Source organism: Lactuca saligna, chromosome 3 (assembly GCF_052625555.1).
Source record: "Lactuca saligna cultivar CGN05327 chromosome 3, ASM5262555v1, whole genome shotgun sequence".
Lineage (NCBI taxonomy): Eukaryota > Viridiplantae > Streptophyta > Magnoliopsida > Asterales > Asteraceae > Lactuca > Lactuca saligna.
The window spans coordinates 193,661,068-193,673,533 of record NC_136419.1 but is presented as its reverse complement, the minus strand read 5'-3'; the positions used below and the strand labels follow the sequence as shown (position 1 = coordinate 193,673,533).

The 12,466-nt window shown below is 30.3% G+C and overlaps 2 protein-coding genes and 1 long non-coding RNA gene across 3 annotated transcripts; all 3 read left to right on the top strand.

Moving 5' to 3' along the window:
* The first annotated feature begins 345 nt into the window (after positions 1-345).
* Positions 346-1,595, top strand: LOC145034095 (uncharacterized). The gene is made up of 3 exons (XR_013677882.1): positions 346-507; positions 605-911; positions 990-1,595. It is a non-coding gene; the product is annotated as an uncharacterized LOC145034095 (long non-coding RNA).
* A 4,584-nt stretch (positions 1,596-6,179) lies between these two features.
* Positions 6,180-6,791, top strand: LOC145034094 (inhibitor of trypsin and hageman factor-like). Its single transcript, XM_078982493.1, has 2 exons — positions 6,180-6,292; positions 6,391-6,791. Exons 1-2 carry the CDS (start codon positions 6,262-6,264, stop codon positions 6,582-6,584), a joined length of 225 nt encoding a protein of 74 aa, XP_078838619.1. The 5' UTR covers positions 6,180-6,261; the 3' UTR covers positions 6,585-6,791.
* Positions 6,792-11,194: 4,403 nt separating this feature from the next.
* Positions 11,195-11,778, top strand: LOC145034093 (inhibitor of trypsin and hageman factor-like). Its single transcript, XM_078982492.1, has 2 exons — positions 11,195-11,302; positions 11,401-11,778. Exons 1-2 carry the CDS (start codon positions 11,272-11,274, stop codon positions 11,592-11,594), a joined length of 225 nt encoding a protein of 74 aa, XP_078838618.1. The 5' UTR covers positions 11,195-11,271; the 3' UTR covers positions 11,595-11,778.
* The last annotated feature ends 688 nt before the right edge of the window (positions 11,779-12,466 follow it).

Genomic DNA, 12,466 nt, shown 5'->3' with positions numbered 1-12,466 from the left:
ATAAAATCAATAATATTGACCTAGTCTCTCTCTTGCATCATGTCTTATATTCAAGGAATTACCAAGATGAATGACCGACACCCCACAACACAACCGATCAAGACCTTGATTTCTTCTTTCTTCTTCCAATCGACACACATCACAGATAGAAGGAGTCGATCGCTTCTTCGTTTTTTTCTGATGCGCACACACGAGATGGAGAAGAGAAAGCACGACCCCTTTTCTTCCCTCCTGACGATCGATTCTTGATCTCGCATAATATGGAGAAGAGAGAACACGGGGTACATGTTGTTTCTTTTCATTGGATTTCCCCAAATATGGACCTTATTTGTAAAGGAACAATTTCCAGTTACTCGTTTTGTCATCTGTGATCAACATAGATCACAGGTTAAATTCAGTTCTGTAAATACTTTGGCAATTTGCAGGAAATACTCCCAATTCCCATGGACAACCGAAATGTCTAGTACAAATCTGTTAGAATTCATCAATGCCCACCATGTGTTTGATGTAATTACTGAACCAGGAGTACAACAAATTATCTCTATTAATGTTATTATTTGTGTGTTATAATGTTATTGGAATTTGATTTTATGTTTGTTCACAGGTTTTCGTTACAATAATGATTCAGTGGTTGTGGTTAAAATTATGGGGGTTCTACCATTTTCAATCAAAACCGAAGCCACATAAACATTTATGCTTTTTTTTTTCTTCGACCGTATGGAAACCGAACACAGGAGATTCATTTGATGTTGATGGTTATGAATTGGTTTTTTTTCATTCATGATTCATAGAAAATGTGGTGATTTAGGGAGCGCCCTTAAAGTGTTTGATGAAATGCCAAAGAGAAATATGACAATCTCACATTGTATACATGGTTAGTGATGGAATCACTGGTTAATGAGGAGATGCTGGTAAGTTTACATGAAGTTTATTGATCTTTGATTAAGTTTTTTGAGTTGGGTTTTTGTAATTTTTTATTTTTTTTTCAGAAATTCAGAGACACCATTCTTTGATGGAAGAGAACTTGTAGCTGGAAGTATTGATGATTCAATCTATGTTTATGATGTTGAAGCAAACATCTATCCTGATCATATATTTGATGTTGAAGCAAACTGACTTTTCCTTATGTTTATGATGCAGAAGCAAACAGACATATGAGCTGATCATAGCTTTGACCTTTTTTACCTTTTTATAATATTTCCATTCTGAAAGAATAGTTTATTATATAAGAGTATTATTGCTTTATTCTGATAGAATTTGTAGTTAATTAATTATATGTTTAATGTGCAGTTGTTACAAGTGTATCACTACAAAGTATTTGACAATGAATTTGTGATAGAAATGGCTTGAAGAATGGCTTGAAGACCTGATGGGAAAGGCTCCTTGTATAAAATAATTCTCATGCAATACAATTCTGATAGAATGTCAATGTCACAAAATGTCAATCTCATGGAATGCTAGCATATTTTGAATTGGCTTAGATGTCAAACATACACAAGACATCTAGAATGTTGTTATGTTTTAAGAATTATACTTGGTATTCTTTCAGAATGTTTTTTATAATTCAATGAATCACAATGGTACAATGTAATTATTTGGTATATTATTAGTTCAAGAATCGATTTTGTGTATTCTTTCAGAATATATTTACTAGTTTATGGTTGACATTCTATCATTCTGACAGAATAAAATCGAAAAATATGTTTACTACTTTATGGTTAAAATTCTATCATTCTGACAGAATAAAAATCGGATTTTTAATTTTAAATTAATTTAAAATATTTAGATTTTTAAAAATAAAGGAATTAATTATTCCTAAAAATCCGAAAATTTCCTTTTTTAATATAGGTTAATTGACTAGAATGCCCTTATGCTCAAATTTATGTGATTATATGGTACATGTTATCCTATTTTACTATCATAGACCCTCAGATCATGGCTTTTGATTATATTCCATCAAATGGTCCAGATCTGTGCATTCTGGCACACAATAGTTACTAAAAACAAAATAACCTAACCCTATATATATATATATATATATATATATATATATATATATATATATATATATATATATATATATATATATTCTTTTCCTTTCTTCAACAATACATACAAAAGATCAACTGCTTCTTTTTCCTCTCGTTCTTAGCATTTTTGACTAACTTTCCTTTACCTTCGTTTTATGTTACCACATAAGTGTCAATTCATTCGAAATCTTCTTTGAAAATACTAGTCATCAAAGATTGCATTATCAGCAAAGTAATCTCGGATCATATAATTTTCGGTAGCTTCACAATCTCTCATCACAAGAGTTAATAAATTGCTACGCATGCTTGAACTTGTAGTATCGTGAAGAAGCATTTATGCAATTCGAGCAAGTAATGAAAAATGTTGAATGTTATTATTTTCATATTCAAATGAAGACCATAAAAGATTATTTATTTTCATAACATATTTGATGCATACATGATCATCGAAACTATTTGATGAATCCAATGAATGTGAAAGAGTTTAAATAGATTTTAAGAAAGGGTATCATTACTGGAGTGGTTGAGAGTTGTTTATATAGGTAACAATACAGGGTAACAATATAGAGAAAATTTTCATTTTTCTAGACATTCAACGGCTAAAAATTAATATAGATCAAAGAGGTCCGGGAGGAGTGGCTTACCCAACCGTCCATCCCATTCTTTTATGGCACCGATTACCGACGAAATCTTGTAGCCGACGGTATAGGCTGTACCAACTTTGACCCGTCTCCCATCTAGAACCTCTCCGTACACCATATAGACTTTATGTAAATTGATTTAAAAAATATTAAAAACACTCTTCATATGTTTGTAAACTGTTAGATTTATATAATTATCTTAAATATTAAAATTTTGATATGTTATATCGAAAAAATTCTTTTTGAAATTTGTATATACTTAAAAGTGAGTGATCCTTATGAATAGTTAACTTGTGGTAATTCAGACATTGGCCACAATACATTGTTACATTGGCAGTTTAGGTCCCTGCTCTGAAACTAGTTGGTCAATGGTGGGTGCATGTCCAAGACACATGTTATTTTCCTATGTTCTTCCGGTTCTCGATTGCTACATGTTTTGCCTCCGCTTCTTCACGAAAACCACCACCGTATCTGCCTCTACCTCTTTGCCTCTACAACGATTGAAACAAATAGTCATTTGAATTTCTCTTGGCTTTCTCATAAATCAATTGTACATTACACTGCATATATATCTTCTCTGTTTGTAGATCCTCGAATACGCGTGTTTCGCTCTCTGATCATATTTTTATCTAATTTAATTCGATTGCCGCTGGATTTCTTCATATATCGAATCCTCAAATTTACGTCCTCGCTTTCTCTTCTCCTAAATTGGGAACGGATCGACTCCTCGAATTTGTGTCGTCTCTTCTAGGAGAATAGCTTTCTCTTCTCCTAAGTTGATTCTCCATCTTGGTCGTCATCTCGACGGAAGGAAGATAAATGCCCCTTCCCCTGATAACCAATTTGTTATCCATTTCTACTCTCCAACATAGTAGCACAACCTCCATTTCGGCGTAACAAGGCATCGACAACATAGGTAATTTTTGGTTTTACTGAATAGACTAAAGACCCTTAAATATTTTTCTGGTCGATTTGCTTCTCAAAATCATATCAATTTCATCTTTCTTTTTAGCTGATGATGGCTTCTCCTACTGCCTATCATCCCTCCAATTGATCTTTTCTACATACGGTTGTGATTCCCACAACCTTACTCTTATCTCTATATCTATCTCAGCACAACCCGCTCCAAGGTTTTATTAGAGGCATTCGATTTAGATTTAATGATTTAGTTTTTTTTTTTTTGTTACAAGGTATGGGAAGTCGATTAGTGGTGATGTTGATTTCTCCATTTTTTGGTTGTTTTGGAAGAAATTAGAATATATGGTGAAGGAGTTTCAGTCTCTGAATTCAAATCCACACCCAACTATTCATCTTGAGAAGGTTAGATCATCCGACTTCACTCCACCACTGCTTTTTGTTGAAGCTTTTAATTTTTTTTATTAGTTTAGGTGATTTCTTTTCAATCCACCACACTTTCAATATGCTCTCATTGTGTTCATAAACCAAACATTAAATGCTTGAAACAAATTACTTCTTCACTTTTCAAGGGTAATATCCAGGATGTATTGGAGAAACTTCATGCTTGTCCTCCAATTGGTTTCTTCCAGATTTGACACCACTAATTGGGGAATGATTTTCTTCAAATATTTTTTTTTCTAGGATGCATTGGAAGTGGTGTGTTTATAGTATGTTTACCTTCTTTTGTTGATTTTTTATTCCTCTTTCTACAGAGATTGAAGTGATTCAAACTTTGCTTGAAATTTAGTTAAGGAAAATGACTTACGAGCCCAACAAAGTTTCCAAAGCGTTCGAAAAACCTCAATCATGTTTTATCTGTTTAAAAAAATCCAACGAACTTAACATTTTATCTAAAAAAGCCTAACTAAGTTACATTTTCGTGAAAGTCAAATAAGAGAAACAGATGACTTGGCTTACTTTTTAGACCAATAAAGTTTCCAAAACATTTAAAAAACTCAAATCATGTTTTGACTGTTAAAAAAACCCGACGAACTTAAACAAAACAAAATTAGAATATTTTGAACGGTTTGGAACTTTCTTGGACTTTTTAGATAAAATGTTAAGTTCGTTGGGTTTTTTTGAACAAACAAAACATGATTGAGGTTTTTTGAATGGTTTGAAAACTTCATTGGCTTTTAAGTCATTTTCCCATTTAGTTATTCTATTGTTTGAACCAGGACCTCAAAATCAAACCAATTTAACAGGTAATATATACATGGTGGCGACTTTGGAGACTTTGGAGGTTTCTTAGACTGTGATTGAACCCAACGAAGGATTATCATGGCAAATGGTAAAAAAAAAAGTTGATAAAAAAGTTGTCAAGTATGTTCACCATATTTATTTTTATTTCTTAATTTTGATATAAGTATTGTAATATAGTTTTCTTTTTGTATTTCAATAGGGATACAGAAAATAAAGGATGGTTCATTGATCCATATTTACTTCCATGTGCAATACATTTTTTTTCCAGATCTTTATAAAATTTTCATGGAATTAGAACTAAATTTTCTGTTTCATTCTTTTTTTTTTTTTTTCTTCAGATTTGTAGACATTATGGTTTCTGTTTTCTCAAGGTAAGCTTTGTGCTCTGTGTGACATATGATTCAGGTAAAAATATCCTCTGAAATATTTTTATGTTTTATAAATATTTTTGACTAATGATATTTGTTATATGCATACCTTTTTTTTTTAGAGAATATCCACAATATTTTCTACAACCTTTGCTAATTTTGGTCCTTACTCTACAACTTGGCAATTTTGGTCCCTTCTCTAATATTAATTAGAGTAAGCCACAATACTTTCTACAACTTGACATAACCCTTAGGAATAGTATATTTTCTGTTTGAAATCTGAGTCAACAAAAAAACTCACAAACACACAACGTGTATGCTGATGTTTTTTTAAGAGGGTAAATTTTGAAGATATGAAATTTTGTTATGAATTTGTTGTCATTGCACTTGCATACCAAGATATGTGTATAGGTCTTCTGAAATTTACATGTTGATTTTTAATAATCTGAAAAAGAAAAAAAACTTTTGGTTAAATCTTCATTATTTAACTAAAATGTGAAGAAAATAAATCTTCTTTTTATTTTTGTGCGATTTTAATACCTGAATGTTCGTTCATGAGTGGGAATATATGATTTTGACAATAAAGCTTGAAACTTTAAACAATTGACATATAAATATTTGTATTATTACTTTTGAGAGTTCATGTCAATGCTTTATCTACTATTTGGTTTTATTGTAATTTCAGGTAAAAAGATTGATACATCATACATATCTCAGCCTTCTCAATAACATGGTGAGAAAAAAAAGTCTTCTCAATATGGTGAGGATGAGAAAGTCAAATATGGATACTCTTGACCCATAGGAAGCATGTGCATCCTTTCTAGTTGGTTATAAAATAATCTCAGTTAATCATCATGTATTACAGTCCAAAAGGTTAGGCAAATTTTTGACTCGTGACACATCATTCTTACCCACACAATGCCGCAACCACAAAAGGAAAAAGAATACTACATAAACATCCAAAATCATCGGCACTATAAATAACCCATCAAAACTTGACCAAAATACCAAATACACTACAAACGCACAAAGCAAATACACAAGTACATTATAAGCAAAGAGATGGCATCAACATGTGAACAAGTCGAGGAAGGTAATCTTTCTTATTTCGGATATTGATAGATGTTCTTTATAAATATATTTTTAACAAGTTTTTAAATTTAAATTTATCTTCATGTATTTAATTTGTAGGTAAAACATCGTGGCCGGAGTTGGTCGGGGAGGATGGAGATTGTGCTGTAACGACAATAGAAAAAGAAAACAAACTGGTTAATGCAGAAACTATTCTAGAAGGAACGATAATACTTCAGATATACATATGTGATAGGGTTTATGTTTGGGTAAACAAAAAAGGGATTGTCATAAGTACCCCTACCATTGGCTAGTCAAAAACATGCTTATAAAGTTTGTATATGTTTTCATATTTACTAGTGAAATTTGTATCTAAGAATAAAGATATACCATGTATGTCTGGTTATGTTGTCTTCTTGTAATTCCCTTATAATAAGAATATTGTATGTATTATATAGAAATCATGTTATTTATATAATATTTACTCTTATGGAGTAATGGAAATGTTTGTTTACTAACAATATTTCCATAAGAGGTAGTCTTATAAAAACAGAAATGTAAAATCTTAATATTTAGTTCAGTTTAAGAAAAGCTTTCAAATTAAATTTCATTTACTAAAAAACACAGAATACTAGCTAAAATTTTGGAAAAAATCATTTTTGGCCGGTTTCATAGATTTAACGGGTATCCTGTCATTTCCCATTAATTAGGTCAGAACATTAAGAATTTTATAGAGATTACCCTATTTAAACAATAACCAATATAATTTGATTTTTCTAAAGATTATCATCGAATTAACGTATATTATTAACCAATTATTTATAAACATACCATATCTTTTTTCTTATAAACAAAGGAAATACAATCGTTTCTAACTTTAGAAATGGAAAAGCGGACTACGTATTCCCTATTGTTTGTTGATCACTTCAAACTTTCTATTTTTTTTATGTAATGTTGTGAGTGTCTTGATGAGAAGCACTATGTGGGTTTTCGTATAATGTTGGTGTTTCTTTTATGTTTTTTAATCTAACTACCATCTAACCTTCATACCTTCCATGGTAACTACTATCGGATAACACATCTTCATACATTACGTGGAACTACCGAGTAGCACACAATCAACGACTAACATACCTCTTACGCTTTTAACCTAACTACCACCCAACGCCCATCACTCTTCACTTGTTTCCATTTAAACTGTCATTCATGGTTCATTTTTATTTTTCGATGGAGGTGTGTTAGCTGATGGTTGTTAGCACCTATTAAGGTATGGAGGTTGGATGATAATTAGATTAAACGATATAAGAGAACACTAACATCAAATGAACACCCACGAAGTACATCTCACTATGACACCCATGGAACATAGGAATTAATAAAAAATTTACTTCCTTTTGATTTAAAAGGATGTGTTATCTTTATAAATGTTTTGTTGATAATAATATACATTATTTTGGTGATAATCTTCGGAAAAAAATCTTAATATTTTGTTTATTGGTTAAAAATAGGGTAATATTTAGAAACGTCCCGATATTTTGACAAAATTTACGGAAAAAGACGGGATACCAATTAAATTTGTGAAACCAACCAAAAAGGGGTTTTTTTTGGAGTTTTAGGTGACTTTTTTTGTAAATAAATTTTATTTTGGAATTCTTTTCATAAACTTTGCTAAAATATTGAGATTTTACTAGAAATTTTGCATTATTAAAATCATGACTAGTCCTAAGTTAGTTACTTTCTGATTAGTCAATTGACGGTACACAACTGATTAGAAGATTGATAACGATAAATCTCTATTTTGACAATGAGTACAATTGTAGAAGCCAATGAGTTTTTAACATTTTGATGAAGTTTTATTTAAATAGAAATTATTTAATGAATGATTATTGTATTTATCATATTTATTTATTTTGTTATGATATTAATGCTATTTACCAACTATACTATGATATTAGTCGTATTTAACTTTTTAAAATTAACTGATTTACACTTTAAGCCTTTAGGGTCCGAGTAGTTTCCGACTAATCTCCGACTAGACATACTAATCTTTAGTCGTTAGTCGACGAAATTAGTACCGATTAATGATTTTTACAACCTTGATAATAGGCAGCAATTATTATTAATTTGGAATCTCAAAATGCCAAATTTAAAACACCAATGAAGAATTATTTCTAATATAACTTGATCTTTTTATTAGTAGCGTGTCTTAAAGTTATAAATAATGGTTAAAAAAATTTACTTGGTTTCTATTAAGTAAAATTCTATCGATGGTCAAAAAATATTAATACATAGCCAATTGACATAAGGTTGACGCGGCTTGTATCATTTGGTTGACTATTTATTTCTTTAATAAAGTTAGTTTATGATATTTTATAAATCATATTGGTTGTGGTGGTAATCATTAGCAGGTACGAGGTACCTCAAATTTCCAATATTACATTGAATATAAAGGTTTATCATCATCTAAAATGCAAAGACAGAAAATATTCTGGGCGTTTAATATTTTCTAGGGTTTTTTTTTTTTTTTTTTCTTTGTGTGTGTTTTTCAATCGGCATGGCCTTTTAAATGTTTTGGTCAAATATTCTCGTTTATATACTTATGAACGACCGTATCCTTAACATTACAGTAGAAAAAACGTGTGTGGAAGAAAATCTCTCTCTCTCTCTCTCTTTCTCTCTCTCTCTCTCTCTCTCTCTCTCTCACACACACACACAACAGTAGATGTGACATCGCAAGATAGTGTGAACTACTTAAATCTTTGTGTTTTGTGTGCTCTTATTTTGATTTTTTGTTTATGTTTTTTCTCGTATTCATCATATCTATTTTCTTTAACATTTCTTCTTAACCTAACAACTAACAACTAGTATCAAAGCTATGGTTGAAAAAGAAAAGGTGAAGATCGATAAATTTGAAGTCCATGATTTTGGATTCTGGAAGATGCAGATTGAAGATAGTTGTAAAAATAGTTATAAGAAAAATATGTTTCTAAAAAAACTAAGTTTTATAGTCATAAAAATGTATTTATTTAAACTATGTTCTAAAAATAAATACAAACTAAAAATATATATTTTTTGACTAAAACTTGTTAAACTTTTTAATCAAATTTGAAAAATAAAAAAAAACTTAAGTGTATGCCAAATATTTTAAAAAATAAAGGGTAAATTACGTCAATCGTCTGTTGTATAGGTGTCAGAAAGTACGTTCAGTCCCTATTTTTCAAAAATTAACTCGGACTATCCCTCGTTTGGTTAAAAGTTGCACACTTCATCCCTCTAGACATAAAAGACCATTTTGCCCTTATTTATTTCTTTTTTGATTTATTTCTATTTGTTTGTAATTATTATTTATTTATTTATTAGAAAAACTTTTAAAAAGAAATGGAGGCCCTAACCATATGTTCATATCTCATCCCCTTCTTTCTTCTTCAAAGCACCTCCTATCCACCATCACCACCCACAGTGGCGACTCCGACGACACCTTTCGACCAACTTCAATACTCCGACGACATCTTCGGCTAACTCCACCAACCCACCGTTCCCCTTTCCCCAAATTTCTTTCTTCTTCTTCTTTGAATTCGATCGGTCATCTTCGGCTAACTCCACAAATAGGTTTCTTCCAGATTTGACACCACTAATTGCGGAGTGATTTTCTTCAAATATTTTTTTTGTCCAGGATGCATTGGAAATGGTGGGTTTATAGTATGTTTACCTTCTTTTGTTGATGTTTTAATTCCTCTTTCTTCAGAGTTTGAAATGATTCAAACTTTGCTTCAAATTTAGTTGTTGTATTGTTTGAACCGACCTCAAAATCAAACCAATTTAACAGGTAATATATACATGGTGGCGATTTTGGATGTTTTACTTAAAACTTTGCTTGACGTTTTTATTTTTATTTCTTAATTTTGATATAAATATGGTAATATAGTTTCCTTTTTGTATTTCAATAAGGATACAGAAGATAAAGGATGGTTCATTGATCCATATTTACTTCCATGTGCAATGTAATTTTTTTTTTCAAATCTTTATAATTTTTTCATGGAATTAGAACCATTTTTTTATGTTTTATAAATGCTTTTCACTATTGATCTTTGTTATATGCATACCTTTTTTTAGAGAATGTCCACAATATTTTCTACAATTTGCTAATTTTGATCCCTTCTCTACAACTTGGCAATTTTAGTCCCTTCTCTAATATTAATCAGAGTAAGCCACAATATTTTCTACAACTTGGCATAACCCTTAGGAATAGTATATTTTCTGTTTAAATCTAAATCAACAAAAAAATCACAAACAGACATCGTGTATACTAAAGTTTTTTTTTAAAAGGGTAAATTTTGGAGATATGAAATTTTGTTTTGAATTTGTTGTTATTGCACTTGAATCCTCATATATGTGTCGAGGTCTTTTAGAAATTTAAACGTTTATTTTTAATAATCTGAAAAAGAAAAAACCTTTTGGTTAAATCTTCATTATTTAACTAAAATGTAAAGAAAATGAATCTACTTTTTATTTCTGAGTGATTTTAATAACTAAATGTCCGTTCATGAGTGGTAGTATATGATTTTTACAATAAAGTTTGAAACTTGAAATAGTTGACAAATAAATATTTGTAATATTACTTTTGATAGCTGATACAATGTTTTATCTACCATTTGGTTTTATTATAATTTCAAGTAAAAAGATGGATACATATCTAGCACTCCTAGAACAAAAAAGTCTTCTCAAGATGGTGAAGATGAGAAGGTCAAAGTCTTCATCCTTTCTAGTTGGTTATAAAATAATCTTAGTTAATCATCATGTATTCCAATCCAAAAGGTTAGGCAAATCTTCGACTCATGACCCATCATTCTTACCCACACACAAAATGAAAAAAGAATATTAAATAAATATCCAAAATCATCGTCCCTATAAATAACCCATCAAAACTTGAACCAAAATACCAAATACACTACAAACTCACAAAGCAAATACGTACGTACATTATATCTAACAAGCAAAGAGATGGCATCAATATGTGAACAAGTCGAGGAAGGTATTCTTTCTTATTTGGGATATTTATAGATGTCCTTTATAAATATATTTTTAACAACTTTTTGAATTTAAATTTAGCTTCATGTATTTAATTTTTAGGTAAAACATCATGGCCGGAGTTGATCGGGGAGGATGGAGATTGTGCTGTAACGACAATAGAAAAAGAAAACAAACTGGTGAATGCAGAAACTATTCTAGAAGGAACGAAAATACTTCAGATATACATATGTGATAGGGTTTATGTTTGGGTAAACAAAAAGGGGATTGTCATAAGTGCCCCTACCATTGGCTAGTCAAAAACATGCTTATAAAGTTGGTATAGGTTTTCATATTTACTAGTGAAATTTGCATCTACGAATAAAGATATACCATATATGTCTGGTTATGTTGTCTTCTTGTAATTCCCTTGTAATAAGAATATTGTATGTATTATATAGAAATCATGTTATTTATATAATATTTGCTCTTATGGAGTAACGGAGATGTTTGTTTACCCACAATATTTCCGTAACAGGTAATCTTATAAAACAGAGAAATGTAAAATATCAATATTTAGTTCAGGTTATGAAAAACTTTTAAATTAAATTTTATTTACTAAAAAAACACAAAATATCAGCTAAAATTTTGAAAAAATCTTTTTTGGCCGGTTTTATAGATTTAACTGGTATCATGTCATTTCCCGTTAATCAGGTCAAAATATTAATAATTTTATGGAGATTACCCTATTTAAACAACAACCAATATATTTGGATTTTTCTACAGATCATCATCGAAGTAATGTATATTATTAACAAATCATTTATAAACATAACAAGTCTTTTTTCTTATAAACAAAGGAAATACAATTGTTTTTAATTTTAGGAATGGAAAAGTGGACTAGATATTCCCTTATTGTTTGTTGATCACTTCAAACTTCCTATTTTCTTCTTATGTAATGTTGTGAGTGTCATGGTGAGATGCACTACGTGGGTTTTCCTATGATGTTGGTGTTCCTTTTATGTTTTTTAATCTAACAATCACGTAACCTTCATGCCTTCCATGGTAACAACTATCAGATAACACATCTTCATATGGAACTACCGCGTAGCACACAACCATCGACTAACATACTTCTTATGTTTTTAACCTAACCACAACCCAAGCTCCATCACTCTTCACATTTTTC